This window comes from Euprymna scolopes, chromosome 20, assembly GCF_053919585.1.
Source record: "Euprymna scolopes isolate OS-2025 chromosome 20, ASM5391958v1, whole genome shotgun sequence".
In the NCBI taxonomy this organism is placed as follows: domain Eukaryota; kingdom Metazoa; phylum Mollusca; class Cephalopoda; order Sepiida; family Sepiolidae; genus Euprymna; species Euprymna scolopes.
Genome location: NC_136501.1, coordinates 78,285,175 through 78,306,736, shown reverse-complemented (window position 1 = coordinate 78,306,736; position 21,562 = coordinate 78,285,175). Strand labels below are relative to the sequence as shown.

At 25.0% G+C, this 21,562-nt stretch overlaps 1 protein-coding gene across 3 annotated transcripts in view; it reads right to left on the bottom strand.

The window, feature by feature from the left end:
- Nucleotides 1-1,060: 1,060 nt before the first annotated feature.
- Nucleotides 1,061-21,562, bottom strand: part of LOC145241473 (uncharacterized) — a 419,465-nt gene continuing 398,963 nt past the window's right edge. For 2 of the 3 annotated variants that reach the window (XM_080104458.1, XM_080104460.1), the window contains exons 6-7: nucleotides 4,105-4,179; nucleotides 1,061-1,612 (exon numbers count right to left, since the gene is read on the bottom strand). In XM_080104458.1, coding sequence (XP_079960584.1) covers nucleotides 1,461-1,612; nucleotides 4,105-4,179 — 227 coding nt within the window. In that variant the 3' untranslated portion in view covers nucleotides 1,061-1,460. Of the gene's footprint in view, nucleotides 1,613-1,957; nucleotides 2,056-4,104; nucleotides 4,180-21,562 lie in introns of all 3 variants that reach the window. The other variant, XM_080104459.1, reaches the window with a different exon arrangement.

Below are 21,562 nucleotides of genomic sequence, written 5' to 3'. Positions count from 1 at the left end.
CCTTGCTATTTATATGATAAAGATGTCAAGGGGTGTGAGTGTGTGTAATAGAAGATACTACTCACACAAGCAGCAACACATCTGCTTGGCCTGTCAGGTAACAGGATACCCCCCCCCCAAAAAAAAGACTTGTGTTCATAGATGGATTCTTTATATACATGTAACGTTAGTTTGCATATGAGGAGAAAAGGGGATTAGTTTCTGACACCTGAGAGAGCGCATACGTTGACAGTTGTATAGTGTATTATGGTTCAAGTTAAGTGAAGTCGGTATGAATTGCATTGTTGGTGAGAAGTTCTGTCAGTTTTCTTTTTGGTATTACATTTTGCTATTGATGATCACAACTAATCGATTCTCCGCTGAGTTTGCATTAAAATTTTATGAAAATAAAATTTTAATGCAAAAATGGTTGGGTGGTAAAAAAGATTTGGTTTGTTGGGGACCAAATATTTTGTCAGCCCTCATTTACTAACAACGATCCAATTATCTAAAACAATCTATGTTCCTTACATTGTGCAAAACATGACCCATTCTCTGCACCGAATAAGTGATGATTGTCTAGGAGTACTATGGGAAGTAAAGACAGGCTTAGATCTGATGATCTCAGAAAAATATTAAATCTGGACAAAACATGAACAAGCTAGAAAGAATGTGTGCAGACTTTGTTGGTTTGGTCACATTAAAAGAATGGATGAGAGTTCTTGGGTTAATAAATGTAAAACAATTGAGGTAATAGTCAGTTGGTATAAGAAGACTAAGAAAAACACGAGGGTAAGTGATAAGGAAAGATTTGAAAGAAAAATTAATAAATGAAGACTTGGCCAGAGATAGATTGATTGCTAAAAGCTATCCAATCCATTTCAGGATGTAAAATGGACATGAAATCGATGGTGGTCGTACAAGAGAATGTGCTGCTTGACCTCCAAGGATCAGAGCCTCCATTTTCCTAATTGAAAAATATAAGTTCAATTGCAGGTGTTTCATTGAATAGCAATGATTGACCTGATTGACCCAACATGACACAAATAATCTTAATATGAAAAATACTCAAAGAAAGATACACATTTTGTTTTCAAATTTATTTAATAGACAAAATGTATAAAAAAAACGTAACAACTATTATAACTGTTGAATATAAAGAAAAAAATGATGCATTTATATTATTGCTTGTGAGAGAGACTTATTTTTTCTCTTCAAATTATTAGGTAAAAAATGTGTGAATAAAAGTTTAAATGTAACAATTTTTTTTTTTTGCTTTGTATTTTGTTTTTAAAGAAACTTTGTTTATCAAAAAATATAAAAAGTCAATTCATGAAACGTGCATTTTCGAAGATTTTAGTCCAATTTCCTCCACCTAAAAATATAACCCCCTTTCTCATTTTTACAGCATGATAGAAAATTTCATTTTTTAAAATATTCTGAAAATGAAAAACAGAATTTATTTCTATCTCCAAATACATTTATTTAGGCTTGAGTACGTTCTCTTCAAATTGACCAATGACGTTGCCAGCTGGTGAGTAGTTTGCAACAACATAAAAACTACCATCCGATGCACGGTCCATTCCAACACCAATTTCCAAACTGGATTTCCAAACAACTTGAGTAAAATGTCCTGGAAAAAAAATATTAATTGATTTTTGTTGCTTTTAGACAATAACATATTAATTACAAGTAAAAAAAAAAAAAAAAAATACCTGCCAACTGACAGCTGTATTTTTAAATGCATAACTTACATTATATTTTCAATTGTAATTTTAAAGATAGCTTTCATTTAAATTACCTCCCTTGAAAATTAATGCATGTATTTTTAGAAAGGATTTTATAATTTATCCTTTTCTTTAGGAAATCACTTTAATTAATAACTGTCAGTGTCAACAAAACTATTGCACACACACATATATATATATATATATATATATATATATATATATATTGGAAATAGGACAATAAATCTTACCTGTCTGTTTAAATGTATGTATGTATGTATGTTTGCCTAAAACTTTTCTCAGCGGCATCGGACCAGGTTGAAACCGGTACCGTCTGAAAGGGCGATGTCTAGCTCGAATAATATGTAAAAATTAGAAAAAAACGGTCAATTATTTCCTATTGAAATAAAGGTTTGCAATGAGAGAGGGTAACAAAAAATTGTTCCTTCATGACAATTTACCCAAACATGCATGCATGAAAAATGTTCTTTATTGAATTAGTTTAAATAAAAAAAAAACATTTCTTCCCTGATGCGATTGTAGAGCAGTGATTATAGTAACAGCATCGTTATCTTAAGGTTGCTCGTTAGCGCTGACATATCAGACTTTCTTTTTCAATTTTTAATATTTAAACAGGGTCATTTATGCTATTTGTTTCGTTCACTTATAGTTTATTTCTCTTCTTTTTATTTTCCCATCACGTTTGCTGCTTTTTTTTTTTTTTTTTAAGAAGTTTTAACATCTAAACAGGTTATGCCATTTTTTATTGTTCACTTATTCTTTATTATTCATTCAATTCGCTGTTTTTTTTTGTTTCTTTTTTTTCCTGATTTTTAAAAAAAGTTTTAACATTTAAACAGGTTTATTTTGTTTGCTTATTCTTTATTTTCCCTTTTATTATTGTTTTAATTATCCCTGCACACACACCTCAACAACAGTTACAATAAAATTTATGGAGGTCGAGTTACAATAAAATTTATGGAGGTCGAGTTACAATAAAATTTAATGAAGGTCGAGTTACAATAAAATTTAATGGAGGTCGAGTTACAATAAAATTTAATGGAGGTCGAGTTACAATAAAATTTAATGGTGGTCGAGTTACAATAAAATTTAATGAAGATCGAGTTACAATAAAATTTAATGAAGGTCGAGTTACAATATAATTTAATGAAGGTCGAGTTACAATAAAATTTAATGAAGGTCGAGTTACAATAAAATTTAATGAAGATCGAGTTACAATAAAATTTAATGAAGGTCGAGTTACAATAAAATTTAATGAAGGTCGAGTTACAATAAAATTTAGTGAAGATCGAGTTACAATAAAATTTAATGAAGATCGAGTTACAATAAAATTTAATGAAGGTCGAGTTACAATAAAATTTAATGGTGGTCGAGTTACAATAAAATTTAATGGAGGTCGAGTTACAATAAAATTTAATGGTGGTCGAGTTACAATAAAATTTAATGAAGATCGAGTTACAATAAAATTTAATGAAGGTCGAGTTACAATATAATTTAATGAAGGTCGAGTTACAATAAAATTTAATGAAAGTCGAGTTACAATAAAATTTAATGAAGGTCGAGTTACAATAAAATTTAATGAAGGTCGAGTTACAATAAAATTTAATGAAGGTCGAGTTACAATAAAATTTAGTGAAGATCGAGTTACAATAAAATTTAATGAAGATCGAGTTACAATAAAATTTAATGAAGGTCGAGTTACAATAAAATTTAATGGTGGTCGAGTTACAATAAAATTTAATGGTGGTCGAGTTACAATAAAATTTAATGGAGGTCGAGTTACAATAAAATTTAATGAAGATCGAGTTACAATAAAATTTAATGAAGATCGAGTTACAATAAAATTTAATGGTGGTCGAGTTACAATAAAATTTAATGAAGATCGAGTTACAATAAAATTTAATGAAGGTCGAGTTACAATATAATTTAATGAAAGTCGAGTTACAATAAAATTTAATGAAGGTCGAGTTACAATAAAATTTAATGAAGGTCGAGTTACAATAAAATTTAATGAAGGTCGAGTTACAATAAAATTTAATGAAGGTCGAGTTACAATAAAATTTAGTGAAGATCGAGTTACAATAAAATTTAATGAAGATCGAGTTACAATAAAATTTAATGAAGGTCGAGTTACAATAAAATTTAATGGAGGTCGAGTTACAATAAAATTTAATGAAGATCGAGTTACAATAAAATTTAATGAAGGTCGAGTTACAATAAAATTTAATGGAGGAAAAACTTCGAGCGTTAACATTTCATCGTAGAAATCTGTCATTTATTAAAGAAAACATATTTTTAACAGGTTTAAAAATTTTTTAGTATGAATCAATCACTAAAAAGAATCAATGTTTAAGAAATTGAAAATAAGTCTTATTACCAGTTCCTTGACTTCGACCAACACTGTAGTCATATTTATCAATTTCGCTGTACCAATTGTCTGTTACTTCTTGGCCTACAAAAGCAAGATAAACAAATGATTTGTTTTATGCATAGAAAAATATGTTCAATTTTATGAATTTAAATTCATAAAAATTTTGAAGAGGGAAATATTTGCTATGCATACTTTTGTTGGGAGAGGAAGATAGTAAGTTCCGCAGTTTTCTACTCCCAATATTGATTGTCGTTAATTGTTAATTGTGTCGTTATATTAATTGTCGTTAAGCCGTACTTAGCATTATAAGAGATATAGCCAGTTGAAATGACCCACTTGAGAGAGCTTTGGAGGAATATAAAAAAATGAGAGTAAAAGTAGCGTTGGACACATCTGTAGCAGTTAACTTCTGCGGCAAAGACATATCAAGCACAAGATTGTAAATCCATGATTGATTTTTTTTTTTTTTGGTGTCTTTATCTGGAAAATGGGTCAATTAATATTGTGGGGTTTGCATAAGTAATGGACAGCAAAGACAACATTTTAGCTTATTTTATTTAAAAGTTTATTTAATTTATTAGATTTTTTCTTTCTGATCGTAGCTTACAAATAACTCTCCATTTTTTCCTATCAATGTCAGTGTTTCACATGCATCTATTCTAGCCTCAACACTATTTCTTCTCTCTATGTAGAAATGATATATAAATGATATATATATAGAGAAATGATTTTCCAAAGAATATTATTAAGAAAATTAAGCATTTATGTTGAAGATATGACTTTCTATTCTGATATTGCTCAACACCAATTTCTCAGATCAGTTGAAATATCTAGAAGTGAACTTAGTTTCAGTTGTGGAGTGACGTACAAAATGGCTTGTTTCATAGAATCCTGTTAAGACTCAGCTCATGTCTTTCAATCATAGTCGTGTTCCTTTTTTCTTGAGATTTTCTTGGATGTATCGGCTCTTGAGGAGAAATCAGCTCTGGAACTTCTTGGAGTTCACAAATTAAACACATTGTGCTTTCTGCTTCTTATAACATCGGTTCTTTCTATCACTCTAAACATTTCTTCACACCTGAGACTTTTCTCGATCTCTACAAATCTACTATCAAACCACGTTTGAAATATTTTGGTTGCTGAATGAACCTTGAAAAGTATCTGCAATTTGATTGGTCCCACCCTTTCTTATTCTCTGCAAGCTCTTTCTTACAGTGGTAATATTGCTGGTCTGTCTTTTTTTTTTTTTTAAATATTCACATATAGAATTTTTCTAATCTAATTCCTGATTCCTTTGTCCTAGCTCATTCGAGTTTTTGGTTTTTCCAAGAATTTCAAACTTGTGGAAATTTCCCTGCTGATTGTTTTCCTCCTAAGTTGGTCTCTCAAGTAGACATTTTGTACCTTTGTAATAAATGTCTTATGTTTTTGTTAGCTCTTTACATCAAGTAGCTTCATACCTAGTCTGGAGCGATTTTCTATAAAAATTTTTTTTTTTTATTTAAAATAAAGCCTTGGAAAAAGATTGAACACAACTTGGGTAAAGGAGTTCAATAATTGCAAAGTAATCCGAGCGATTGATTATTGGAAATTTTCAATAAAATCTTCTAAAAGATACAGAATATGTAGAATGAAATAAATGAATGGAATTTCTTTTAAAACAACACATTTCTTATACATATCCTGTTTGCATTTTTTAATGTGTACGAACCATTTACATTCCCAATGTCAGTAATAGTGCGATAAAGTTATTATTCTATTTGCACACATTGTGTATATCAGCAAATATTTGCACACATTGTGTATATCAGCAAATATTTGCACACATTGCGTATATCGGCAAATATTTGCACACATTGCGTATATCAGCAAATATTTGCACACATTGTGTATATCAGCAAATATTTGCACACATTGTGTATATCAGCAAATATTTGCACACATGGTGTATATCAGCAAATATTTGCACACATTGCGTATATCTGCAAATATTTGCACACATTGCGTATATCGGCAAATATTTGCACACATTGCGTATATCAGCAAATATTTGCACACATTGCGTATATCAGCAAATATTTGCACACATTGTGTATATCGGCAAATCTAACATCAAATAAGAAGCAAGGAAAGAAATTGTTAACAAATAACATTTAACATTTGTTTACAGTTTTGTTCATGGTTATAAGCAAAATGTAAAGTCATGAAAATGCACAAAGAAAGAAACTGAGAAAATACATCTTAAATAAGGAATTATCCTCATGCAAAAGTGTAAGACACAAAATGATTTCTAATACACATCTATCTAATCTAATGATTGTCTCTTAAATTTCTAATACACATCTATCTAATCTAATGATTGTCTCTTAAATTTCTAATACACATCTAACTAATCTAATGATTGTCTCTTAAATTTCTAATACACATCTATCTAATCTAATGATTGTCTCTTAAATTTCTAATACACATCTATCTAATCTAATGATTGTCTCTTAAATTACTAATACACATCTATTTAATCTAATAGATTGTCTCTTAAATTTCTAATACACATATATCTAATCTAATGATTTTCTCTTAAATTTCTAATACACATATATCTAATCTAATGATTGTCTCTTAAATTTCTAATACACATCTATCTAATCTAATGATTGTCTCTTAAATTTCTAATACACATCTATCTAATCTAATGATTGTCTCTTAAATTTCTTATACACATCTATCTAATCTAATAGATTGTCTCTTAAATTTCTAATACACATCTATCTAATCTAATGATTGTCTCTTAAATTTGTAATACACATCTATCTAATCTAATGATTGTCTCTTAAATTTCTAATACACATATATCTAATCTAATGATTGTCTCTATAATTTCTTATACACATCTATCTAATCTAATAGATTGTCTCTTAAATTTCTAATACACATCTATTTAATCTAATAATTGTCTCTTAAATTTGTAATACACATCTATCTAATCTAATGATTGTCTCTTAAATTTCTAATACACATCTATCTAATCTAATGATTGTCTCTTAAATTTCTTATACACATCTATCTAATCTAATGATTGTCTCTTAAATTTCTAATACACATCTATCTAATCTAATGATTCTCTCTTAAATTTCTTATACACATCTATCTAATCTAATGATTGTCTCTTAAATTTCTAATACACATCTATCTAATCTAATTATTTTCTCTTAACTTTCTAATACACATCTATCTAATCTAATGATTTTCTCTTAAATTTCTAATACACATCTATCTAATCTAATTATTTCCTCTTAACTTTCTAATACACATCTATCTAATCTAATGATTTTCTCTTAAATTTCTAATACACATCTATTTAATCTAATGATTGTCTCTAAACTTTCTAATACACATATATCTAATCTAATGATTGTCTTTTAAATTTCTAATACACATCTATTTAATCTAATGATTGTCTCTTAAATTTCTAATACACATCTATCTAATCTAATTATTTTCTCTTAAATTTCTAATACAAATCTATCTAATCTAATGATTTTCTCTTAAATTTCTAATACACATCTATCTAATCTAATTATTTTCTCTTACATTTCTAATACACATCTATCTAATCTAATGATTTTCTCTTAAATTTCTAATACACATCTATCTAATCTAATGATTCTCTCTTAAATTTCTAATCCACATCTATCTAATCTAATGATTGTCTTTTAAATTTCTAATACACATCTATCTAATCTAATGATTGTCTCTTAAATTTCTAATACACATCTATCTAACTTAATGATTGTTACTTAACTTTCTAATACACATCTATCTAATCTAATGATTTTCTCTTAAATTTCTAATACACATCTATCTAATCTAATGATTCTCTCTTAAATTTCTAATCCACATCTATCTAATCTAATGATTGTCTTTTAAATTTCTAATACACATCTATCTAATCTAATGATTGTCTCTTAAATTTCTAATACACATCTATCTAATCTAATGATTGTTACTTAACTTTCTAATACACATCTATCTAATCTAATGATTTTCTCTTAAATTTCTAATACACATCTATCTAATCTAATTATTTTCTCTTAAATTTCTAATACACATCTATCTAATCTAATGATTGTCTCTTAAATTTCTAATACACATCTATCTTATCTAATGATTTTCTCTTAAATTTCTAATACACATCTATCTAATCTAATGATTCTCTCTTAAATTTCTAATACACATCTATCTAATCTAATGATTGTCTCTAAACTTTCTAATACACATATATCTAATCTAATGATTGTCTTTTAAATTTCTAATACACATCTATTTAATCTAATGATTGTCTCTTAAATTTCTAATACACATCTATCTAATCTAATAATTTTCTCTTAAATTTCTAATACAAATCTATCTAATCTAATGATTTTCTCTTAAATTTCTAATACACATCTATCTAATCTAATTATTTTCTCTTAAATTTCTAATACACATCTATCTAATCTAATAATTTTCTCTTAAATTTCTAATACACATCTATCTAATCTAATTATTTTCTCTTAAATTTCTAATACACATCTATCTAATCTAATGATTCTCTCTTAAATTTCTAATCCACATCTATCTAATCTAATGATTGTCTTTTAAATTTCTAATACACATCTATCTAATCTAATGATTGTCCCTTAAATTTCTAATACACATCTATCTAATCTAATGATTGTCTCTGAAATTTCTAATACACATCTATCTAATGTAATGATTGTCTCCTAACTTTCTAATACACATCTATCTAATCTAATGATTGTCTCTTAAATTTCTAATACACATCTATTTAATCTAATGATTGTCTCTTAAATTTCTGATACACATTTATTAAATCTAATGATTGTCTCTTAACTTTCTAATACACATCTATTTAATCTAATAGATTGTCTCTTAAATTTCTAATACACATCTATTTAATCTAATGATTGTCTCTTAACTTTCTAATACACATCTATTTAATCTAATAGATTTTTCTTACATTTCTAATACACATCTATCTAATCTAATGATTGTCTCTTAACTTTCTAATACACATCTATCTAATCTAATTATTGTCTCTTAAATTTCTAATACACATCTATCTAATCTAATAGATTGTTTCTTAAATTTCTAATACACATCTATCTAATCTAACAGATTGTCTCTTAAATTTCTAATACACATCTATCTAATTTAATAGATTGTCTCTTACATTTCTAATACACATCTATCTAATTTAATGATTGTCTCTTAAATTTCTAATACACATCTATCTAATCTAATGATTGTCTCTTAAATTTCTAATACACATCTATCTAATCTAATAGATTGTCTCTTAAATTTCTAATACACATCTATCTAATCTAATAGATTGTCTCTTAAATTTTTAATACACATCTATCTAATCTAATAGATTGTCTCTTAAATTTCTAATACACATCTATCTAATCTAAAAGATTGTCTCTTAAATTTCTAATACACATCTGTCTAATCTAATGATTGTCTCTTAAATTTTTAATACACATCTATCTAATCTAATGATTGTCTCTTAAATTTCTAATACACATCTATCTAATCTAATAGATTGTCTCTTAAATTTTTAATACACATCTATCTAATCTAATAGATTGTCTCTTAAATTTTTAATACACATCTATCTAATCTAATGATTGTCTCTTAAATTTCTAATACACATCTATCTAATTTAATAGATTGTCTCTTAAATTTCTAATACACATCTATCTAATCTAATGATTGTCTCTTAAATTTCTAATACACATCTATCACATCTAATAGATTGTCTCTTAAATTTCTAATACATATCTATTTAATCTAATAGATTGTCTCTTAACTTTCTAATACACATCTATCTAATTTAATAGATTGTCTCTTACATTTCTAATACACATCTATCTAATCTAATGATTGTCTCTTAAATTTCTAATACACATCTATCTAATTTAATAGATTGTCTCTTACATTTCTAATACACATCTATCTAATCTAATGATTGTCTCTTAAATTTCTAATACACATCTATCACATCTAATAGATTGTCTCTTAAATTTCTAATACATATCTATTTAATCTAATAGATTGTCTCTTAACTTTCTAATACACATCTATCTAATCTAATAGATTGTCTCTTAAATTTCTAATACACATCTATTTAATCTAATAGATTGTCTCTTACATTTCTAATACACATCTATTTAATCTAATAGATTGTCTCTTAAATTTCTAATACACATTTATCTAATCTAATGATTGTCTCTTAAATTTCTAATACACATCTATCTAATCTAATGATTGTCTCTTAAATTTCTAATACACATCTATCTAATCTAATGATTGTCTCTTAACTTTCTAATACACATTTATCTAATCTAATGATTGTCTCTTAAATTTCTAATACACATCTATCTAATCTAATGATTGTCTCTTAAATTTCTAATACACATCTATTTAATCTAATGATTGTCTCTTAAATTTCTAATACACATCTATCTAATCTAATGATTGGCTCTTAAATTTGTAATACACATCTATCTAATCTAATGATTGTTTCTTAACTTTCTAATACACATATATTTAATTTAATGATTGTCTCTTAAATTTCTAATACACATCTATCTAATCTAATGATTGTCTCTTAAATTTCAAATACACATCTATCTAATCTAATGATTGTCTCTTAAATTTCTAATACACATCTATTTAATCTAATGATTGTCTCTTAAATTTCTAATACACATCTATTTAATCTTACGATTGTCTCTTAAATTTCTAATACACATCTATTTAATCTAACGATTGTCTCTTAAATTTCTAATACACATCTATCTAATCTAATGATTGTTTCTTAACTTTCTAATACACATATATTTAATTTAATGATTGTCTCTTAAATTTCTAATACACATCTATCTAATCTAATGATTTTCTCTTAAATTTCTAATACACATCTATCTAATCTTATGATTGTCTCTTACATTTCTTATACACATCTATCTAATCTAATGATTGTCTATTAAATTTCTAATACACATCTATTTAATCTAATGATTGTCTCTTAAATTTCTAATACACATCTATTTAATCTAACGATTGTCTCTTAAATTTCTTATACACATCTATTTAATCTAATGATTGTCTCTTAAATTTCTAATACACATCTATCTAATCTTATGATTGTCTCTTAAATTTCTTATACACATCTATTTAATCTAATGATTGTCTCTTAAATTTCTAATACACATCTATCTAATCTAATGATTGTCTCTTAAATTTCTAATACACATCTATGTAAACTAATAGATTGTCTCTTAAATTTCTAATACATATCTATTTAATCTAATGATTGTCTCTTAAATTTCTAATACACATCTATCTAATCTAATGATTGTCTCTTAAATTTCTAATACACATCTATCTAATCTAATGATTGTCTCTTAAATTTCTAATACACATCTATCTAATCTTATGATTGTCTCTTAAATTTCTTATACACATCTATCTAATCTAATGATTGTCTATTAAATTTCTAATACACATCTATGTAAACTAATAGATTGTCTCTTAAATTTCTAATACACATCTATTTAATCTAATGATTCTCTTAAATTTCTAATACACATCTATCTAATCTAATGATTGTCTCTTAAATTTCTAATACACATCTATCTAATCTAATGATCGTCTCTTAAATTTCTAATACACATCTATTTAATCTAATGATTGTCTCTTAAATTTCTAATACACATCTATCTAATCTAATGATTGTCTCTTAAATTTCTAATACACATCTATCTAATCTAATGATTGTCTCTTAAATTTCTAATACACATCTATCTAATCTAATGATGTTCTCTTAAATTTCTAATACACATCTATTTAATCTAATCATTGTCTCTTAAATTTCTAATACACATCTATCTAATCTAATGATTGTCTCTTAAATTTCTAATACACATCTATTGAATCTAATGATTGTCTCTTAAATTTCTAATACACATCTATCTAATCTAATGATGTTCTCTTAAATTTCTAATACACATCTATTTAATCTAATGATTGTCTCTTAAATTTCTAATACACATCTATCTAATCTAATGATTGTCTCTGAAATTTCTAATACACATCTATCTAATCTAATGATTGTCTCCTAACTTTCTAATACACATCTATCTAATCTAATAGATTTTCTCTTACATTTCTAATACACATCTATCTAATCTAATGATTGTCTCTTAACTTTCTAATACACATCTATCTAATCTAATTATTGTCTCTTAAATTTCTAATACACATTTATTTAATCTAATAGATTTTCTCTTAAATTTCTAATACACATCTATCTAATCTAATAGATTGTCTCTTAAATTTCTAATACACATCTATCTAATCTAATAGATTGTCTCTTAAATTTCTAATACACATCTATCTAATCTAATAGATTGTCTCTTAAATTTCTAATACACATCTATCTAATTTAATAGATTGTCTCTTACATTTCTAATACACATCTATTTAATTTAATAGATTGTCTCTTACATTTCTAATACACATCTATCTAATTTAATAGATTGTCTCTTACATTTCTAATACACATCTATTTAATTTAATAGATTGTCTCTTAAATTTCTAATACACATCTATCTAATCTAATAGATTGTCTCTTAAATTTCTAATACACATCTATCTAATCTAATAGATTGTCTCTTAAATTTCTAATACACATCTATCTAATCTAATAGATTGTCTCTTAAATTTCTAATACACATCTATCTAATTTAATAGATTGTCTCTTACATTTCTAATACACATCTATCTAATCTAATGATTGTCTCTTAAATTTCTAATACACATCAATCTAATCTAATAGATTGTCTCTTAAATTTCTAATACACATCTATCTAATCTAATAGATTGTCTCTTAAATTTCTAATACACATCTATCTAATTTAATAGATTGTCTCTTACATTTCTAATACACATCTATTTAATTTAATAGATTGTCTCTTACATTTCTAATACACATCTATCTAATCTAATAGATTGTCTCTTAAATTTCTAATACACATCTATCTAATCTAATAGATTGTCTCTTACATTTCTAATACACATCTATTTAATTTAATAGATTGTCTCTTACATTTCTAATACACATCTATCTAATTTAATAGATTGTCTCTTACATTTCTAATACACATCTATTTAATTTAATAGATTGTCTCTTAAATTTCTAATACACATCTATCTAATCTAATAGATTGTCTCTTAAATTTCTAATACACATCTATCTAATCTAATAGATTGTCTCTTAAATTTCTAATACACATCTATCTAATCTAATAGATTGTCTCTTAAATTTCTAATACACATCTATCTAATTTAATAGATTGTCTCTTACATTTCTAATACACATCTATCTAATCTAATAGATTGTCTCTTAAATTTCTAATACACATCTATCTAATCTAATAGATTGTCTCTTAAATTTCTAATACACATCTATCTAATCTAATGATTGTCTCTTAAATTTCTAATACACATCTATCTAATCTAATAGATTGTCTCTTAAATTTCTAATACACATCTATCTAATCTAATAGATTGTCTCTTAAATTTCTAATACACATCTATCTAATCTAATAGATTGTCTCTTAAATTTCTAATACACATCTATCTAATTTAATAGATTGTCTCTTACATTTCTAATACACATCTATCTAATCTAATGATTGTCTCTTAAATTTCTAATACACATCTATCTAATCTAATAGATTGTCTCTTAAATTTCTAATACACATCTATCTAATCTAATAGATTGTCTCTTAAATTTCTAATACACATCTATCTAATTTAATAGATTGTCTCTTACATTTCTAATACACATCTATCTAATCTAATGATTGTCTCTTACATTTCTAATACACATCTATCTAATCTAATAGATTGTCTCTTAAATTTCTAATACACATCTATCTAATCTAATAGATTGTCTCTTAACTTTCTAATACACATCTATCTAATTTAATAGATTGTCTCTTACATTTCTAATACACATCTATCTAATCTAATGATTGTCTCTTAAATTTCTAATACACATCTATCTAATTTAATAGATTGTCTCTTACATTTCTAATACACATCTATCTAATCTAATGATTGTTTCTTAAATTTCTAATACACATCTATCACATCTAATAGATTGTCTCTTGAATTTCTAATACATATCTATTTAATCTAATGATTGTCTCTTACATTTCTAATACACATCTATCTAATCTAATGATTGTCTCTTAAATTTCTAATACACATCTATCTAATCTAATAGATTGTCTCTTAAATTTCTAATACACATCTATCTAATCTAATAGATTGTCTCTTACATTTCTAATACACATCTATCTAATTTAATAGATTGTCTCTTACATTTCTAATACACATCTATCTAATCTAATGATTGTCTCTTACATTTCTAATACACATCTATCTAATCTAATAGATTGTCTCTTAAATTTCTAATACACATCTATCTAATCTAATAGATTGTCTCTTAAATTTATAATACACATCTATCTAATTTAATAGATTGTCTCTTACATTTCTAATACACATCTATCTAATCTAATGATTGTCTCTTAAATTTCTAATACACATCTATCTAATTTAATAGATTGTCTCTTACATTTCTAATACACATCTATCTAATCTAATGATTGTCTCTTAAATTTCTAATACACATCTATCACATCTAATAGATTGTCTCTTAAATTTCTAATACATATCTATTTAATCTAATAGATTGTCTCTTAACTTTCTAATACACATCTATCTAATCTAATAGATTGTCTCTTAAATTTCTAATACACATCTATTTAATCTAATAGATTGTCTCTTACATTTCTAATACACATCTATTTAATCTAATAGATTGTCTCTTAAATTTCTAATACACATCTATCTAATCTAATGATTGTCTCTTAAATTTCTAATACACATCTACCTTATCTAATGATTGTCTCTTAAATTTCTAATACACATCTATCTAATCTAATGATTGTCTCTTAACTTTCTAATACACATTTATCTAATCTAATGATTGTCTCTTAAATTTCTAATACACATCCATCTAATCTAATGATTGTCTCTTAAATTTCTAATACACATCTATTTAATCTAATGATTGTCTCTTAAATTTCTAATACACATCTATCTAATCTAATGATTGGCTCTTAAATTTGTAATACACATGTATCTAATCTAATGATTGTTTCTTAACTTTCTAATACACATATATTTAATTTAATGATTGTCTCTTAAATTTCTAATACACATCTATCTAATCTAATGATTGTCTCTTAAATTTCAAATACACATCCATCTAATCTAATGATTGTCTCTTAAATTTCTAATACACATCTATTTAATCTAATGATTGTCTCTTAAATTTCTAATACACATCTATTTAATCTAACGATTGTCTCTTAAATTTCTAATACACATCTATTTAATCTAACGATTGTCTCTTAAATTTCTAATACACATCTATCTAATCTAATGATTGTTTCTTAACTTTCTAATACACATATATTTAATATCATAATTGTCTCTTAAATTTCTAATACACATCTATCTAATCTAATGATTGTCTCTTAAATTTCTAATACACATCTATCTAATCTTATGATTGTCTCTTAAATTTCTTATACACATCTATCTAATCTAATGATTGTCTATTAAATTTCTAATACACATCTATTTAATCTAATGATTGTCTCTTAAATTTCTAATACACATCTATTTAATCTAACGATTGTCTCTTAAATTTCTTATACACATCTATTTAATCTAATGATTGTCTCTTAAATTTCTAATACACATCTATCTAATCTTATGATTGTCTCTTAAATTTCTTATACACATGTATTTAATCTAATGATTGTCTCTTAAATTTCTAATACACATCTATCTAATCTAATGATTGTCTCTTAAATTTCTAATACACATCTATGTAAACTAATAGATTGTCTCTTAAATTTCTAATACACATCTATGTAAACTAATAGATTGTCTCTTAAATTTCTAATACATATCTATTTAATCTAATGATTGTCTCTTAAATTTCTAATACACATCTATCTAATCTAATTATTGTCTCTTAAATTTCTAATACACATCTATCTTATCTAATAGATTGTCTCTTAAATTTCTAATACACATCTATCTAATCTAACAGATTGTCTCTTAAATTTCTAATACACATCTATCTAATTTAATTGATTGTCTCTTACATTTCTAATACACATCTATCTAATCTAATAGATTGTCTCTTAAATTTCTAATACACATCTATCTAATCTAATAGATTGTCTCTTAAATTTCTAATACACATCTATCTAATCTAATAGATTGTCTCTTAAATTTCTAATACACATCTATCTAATTTAATAGATTGTCTCTTACATTTCTAATACACATCTATCTAATCTAATGATTGTCTCTTAAATTTCTAATACACATCTATCTAATCTAATGATTGTCTCTTAAATTTCTAATACACATCTATCTAATCTAATAGATTGTCTCTTAAATTTCTAATACACATCTAGCTAATCTAATAGATTGTCTCTTAAATTTCTAATACACATCTATCTAATTTAATAGATTGTCTCTTACATTTCTAATACACATCTATCTAATCTAATGATTGTCTCTTAAATTTCTAATACACATCTATCTAATCTAATAGATTGTCTCTTAAATTTCTAATACACATCTATCTAATCTAATAGATTGTCTCTTAAATTTCTAATACACATCTATCTAATTTAATAGATTGTCTCTTACATTTCTAATACACATCTATCTAATCTAATGATTGTCTCTTACATTTCTAATACACATCTATCTAATCTAATAGATTGTCTCTTAAATTTCTAATACACATCTATCTAATCTAATAGATTGTCTCTTAACTTTCTAATACACATCTATCTAATTTAATAGATTGTCTCTTACATTTCTAATACACATCTATCTAATCTAATGATTGTCTCTTAAATTTCTAATACACATCTATCTAATTTAATAGATTGTCTCTTACATTTCTAATACACATCTATCTAATCTAATGATTGTTTCTTAAATTTCTAATACACATCTATCACATCTAATAGATTGTCTCTTAAATTTCTAATACATATCTATTTAATCTAATGATTGTCTCTTACATTTCTAATACACATCTATCTAATCTAATGATTGTCTCTTAAATTTCTAATACACATCTATCTAATCTAATAGATTGTCTCTTAAATTTCTAATACACATCTATCTAATCTAATAGATTGTCTCTTACATTTCTAATACACATCTATCTAATTTAATAGATTGTCTCTTACATTTCTAATACACATCTATCTAATCTAATGATTGTCTCTTACATTTCTAATACACATCTATCTAATCTAATAGATTGTCTCTTAAATTTCTAATACACATCTATCTAATCTAATAGATTGTCTCTTAAATTTATAATACACATCTATCTAATTTAATAGATTGTCTCTTACATTTCTAATACACATCTATCTAATCTAATGATTGTCTCTTAAATTTCTAATACACATCTATCTAATTTAATAGATTGTCTCTTACATTTCTAATACACATCTATCTAATCTAATGATTGTCTCTTAAATTTCTAATACACATCTATCACATCTAATAGATTGTCTCTTAAATTTCTAATACATATCTATTTAATCTAATAGATTGTCTCTTAACTTTCTAATACACATCTATCTAATCTAATAGATTGTCTCTTAAATTTCTAATACACATCTATTTAATCTAATAGATTGTCTCTTACATTTCTAATACACATCTATTTAATCTAATAGATTGTCTCTTAAATTTCTAATACACATCTATCTAATCTAATGATTGTCTCTTAAATTTCTAATACACATCTACCTTATCTAATGATTGTCTCTTAAATTTCTAATACACATCTATCTAATCTAATGATTGTCTCTTAACTTTCTAATACACATTTATCTAATCTAATGATTGTCTCTTAAATTTCTAATACACATCCATCTAATCTAATGATTGTCTCTTAAATTTCTAATACACATCTATTTAATCTAATGATTGTCTCTTAAATTTCTAATACACATCTATCTAATCTAATGATTGGCTCTTAAATTTGTAATACACATGTATCTAATCTAATGATTGTTTCTTAACTTTCTAATACACATATATTTAATTTAATGATTGTCTCTTAAATTTCTAATACACATCTATCTAATCTAATGATTGTCTCTTAAATTTCAAATACACATCCATCTAATCTAATGATTGTCTCTTAAATTTCTAATACACATCTATTTAATCTAATGATTGTCTCTTAAATTTCTAATACACATCTATTTAATCTAACGATTGTCTCTTAAATTTCTAATACACATCTATTTAATCTAACGATTGTCTCTTAAATTTCTAATACACATCTATCTAATCTAATGATTGTTTCTTAACTTTCTAATACACATATATTTAATATCATAATTGTCTCTTAAATTTCTAATACACATCTATCTAATCTAATGATTGTCTCTTAAATTTCTAATACACATCTATCTAATCTTATGATTGTCTCTTAAATTTCTTATACACATCTATCTAATCTAATGATTGTCTATTAAATTTCTAATACACATCTATTTAATCTAATGATTGTCTCTTAAATTTCTAATACACATCTATTTAATCTAACGATTGTCTCTTAAATTTCTTATACACATCTATTTAATCTAATGATTGTCTCTTAAATTTCTAATACACATCTATCTAATCTTATGATTGTCTCTTAAATTTCTTATACACATGTATTTAATCTAATGATTGTCTCTTAAATTTCTAATACACATCTATCTAATCTAATGATTGTCTCTTAAATTTCTAATACACATCTATGTAAACTAATAGATTGTCTCTTAAATTTCTAATACATATCTATTTAATCTAATGATTGTCTCTTAAATTTCTAATACACATCTATCTAATCTAATTATTGTCTCTTAAATTTCTAATACACATCTATCTAATCTAATAGATTGTCTCTTAAATTTCTAATACACATCTATCTAATCTAACAGATTGTCTCTTAAATTTCTGATACACATTTATTAAATCTAATGATTGTCTCTTAAATTTCTAATACACATCTATTTAATCTAATAGATTGTCTCTTAAATTTCTAATACACATCTATCTAATCTAATGATTGTCTCTTAAATTTCTAATACACATCTATTTAATCTAATAGATTGTCTCTTAAATGTCTAATACACATCTATTTAATCTAATAGATTGTCTCTTAAATTTCTAATACACATCTATCTAATCTAATGATTGTCTCTTAAATTTCTAATACACATCTATTTCATCTACTGATTGTCTCTTAAATTTCTAATACACATCTATTTAATCTAATGATTGTCTTTTAAATTTCAAATACACATCTATTTAATCTAATGATTTCTCTTAAATTTCTAATACACATCTATCTAATCTAATGATTGTCTTTTAAATTTCTAATACACCTCTATCTAATCTAATGATTGTCTCTTTAATTTGTTATACACATCTATCTAATCTAATGATTGTCTCTAAACTTTCTAATACACATATATCTAATCTAATGATTGTCTCTTAAATTTCTAATACACATATATCTAATCTAATGATTGTCTCTTAAATTTCTAATACACATATATCTTATCTTATTATTGTCTCTTAAATTTCTAATACACATATATCTAATCTAATGATTGTCTCTTAAATTTCTATTACACATCTATCTAATCTAATGATTGTCTCTTAAATTTGTTATACACATCTATTTAATCTAATGATTGTCTCTTAAATTTCTAATACACATATATCTAATCTAATTATTGTCTCTTAAATTTCTAATACACATCTATTTAATCTAATGATTGTCTCTGAAATTTGTTATACACATCGATCTAATCTAATTATTGTCTCTTAACTTTCTAATACACATATATCTAATCTAATGATTGTCTCTTAAATTTCTAATACACATCTATCTAATCTAATGATTGTCTCTTAACTTTCTAATACACATATATCTAATATAACGATTGTCTCTTGAATGTCTAATAAACATCTATCTAATCTAATGATTGTATCTTAAATTTCTAATACACATCTATTTAATCTAATGATTGTCTCTTAAATTTCTAATACACATCTATCTAATCTAATGATTGTCTCTTACATTTCTAATACACATCTATCTAATCTAATGATTGTCTCTTAAATTTGTTATACACATCCATCTAATCTAATGATTGTCTCTTAAATTTCTAATACACATCTATCTAATCTAATGATTGTCTCTTAAATTTCTAATACACATCTATTTAATCTAATGATTGTCTCTTAAATTTCTAATACACATCTATCTAATCTAATGATTGTCTCTTAAATTTCTAATACACATATATCTAATCTAATTATTGTCTCTTAAATTTCTAATACACATCTATCTAATCTAATAGATTGTCTCTTAACTTTCTAATACACATATATCTAATCTAATGACTGTCTCTTAAATTTCTAATACACATCTATCTAATCTAATGATTGCTCTTAAATTTGTTATACACATCTATCTAATCTAATGATTGTCTCTTAAATTTCTAATACACATATATCTAATCTAATGATTGTCTCTTAAATTTCTAATACACATCTATCTAATCTAATGATTGTCTCTTACATTGCTAATACACATCGACCTAATCTAATGATTGTCTCTTAAATTTCTAATACACATCTATCTAATCTAATGATTGTCTCTTAAATTTCTAATACACATCTATCTAATCTAATGATTGTCTCTTAAATTTCTAATACACATCTATCTAATCTAATGATTGTCTTTTAAATTTCTAATACACATCTATCTAATCTAATGATTGTCTCTTAAATTTCTAATACACATCTATCTAATCTAATGATTGTCTCTTAAATTTCTAATACACATCTATCTAATCTAATGATTGTCTCTTAAATTTCTAATACACATCTATCTAATCTAATGATTGTCTCTTAAATTTCTAATACACATCTATCTAATCTAATGATTGTCTCTGAAATTTCTAATACACATCTATCTAATCTAATGATTGTCTCTTAACTTTCTAATACACATCTATCTAATCTAATGATTGTCTCTTAAATTTATGATACACAATTATTAAATCTAATGATTGTCTCTTAAATTTCTAATATACATCTGTCTAATCTAATGATTGTCTCTTAAATTTATGATAGACATTTATTAAATCTAATGATTGTCTCTTAAAGTTCAAATACACATCTATCTAATCTAATG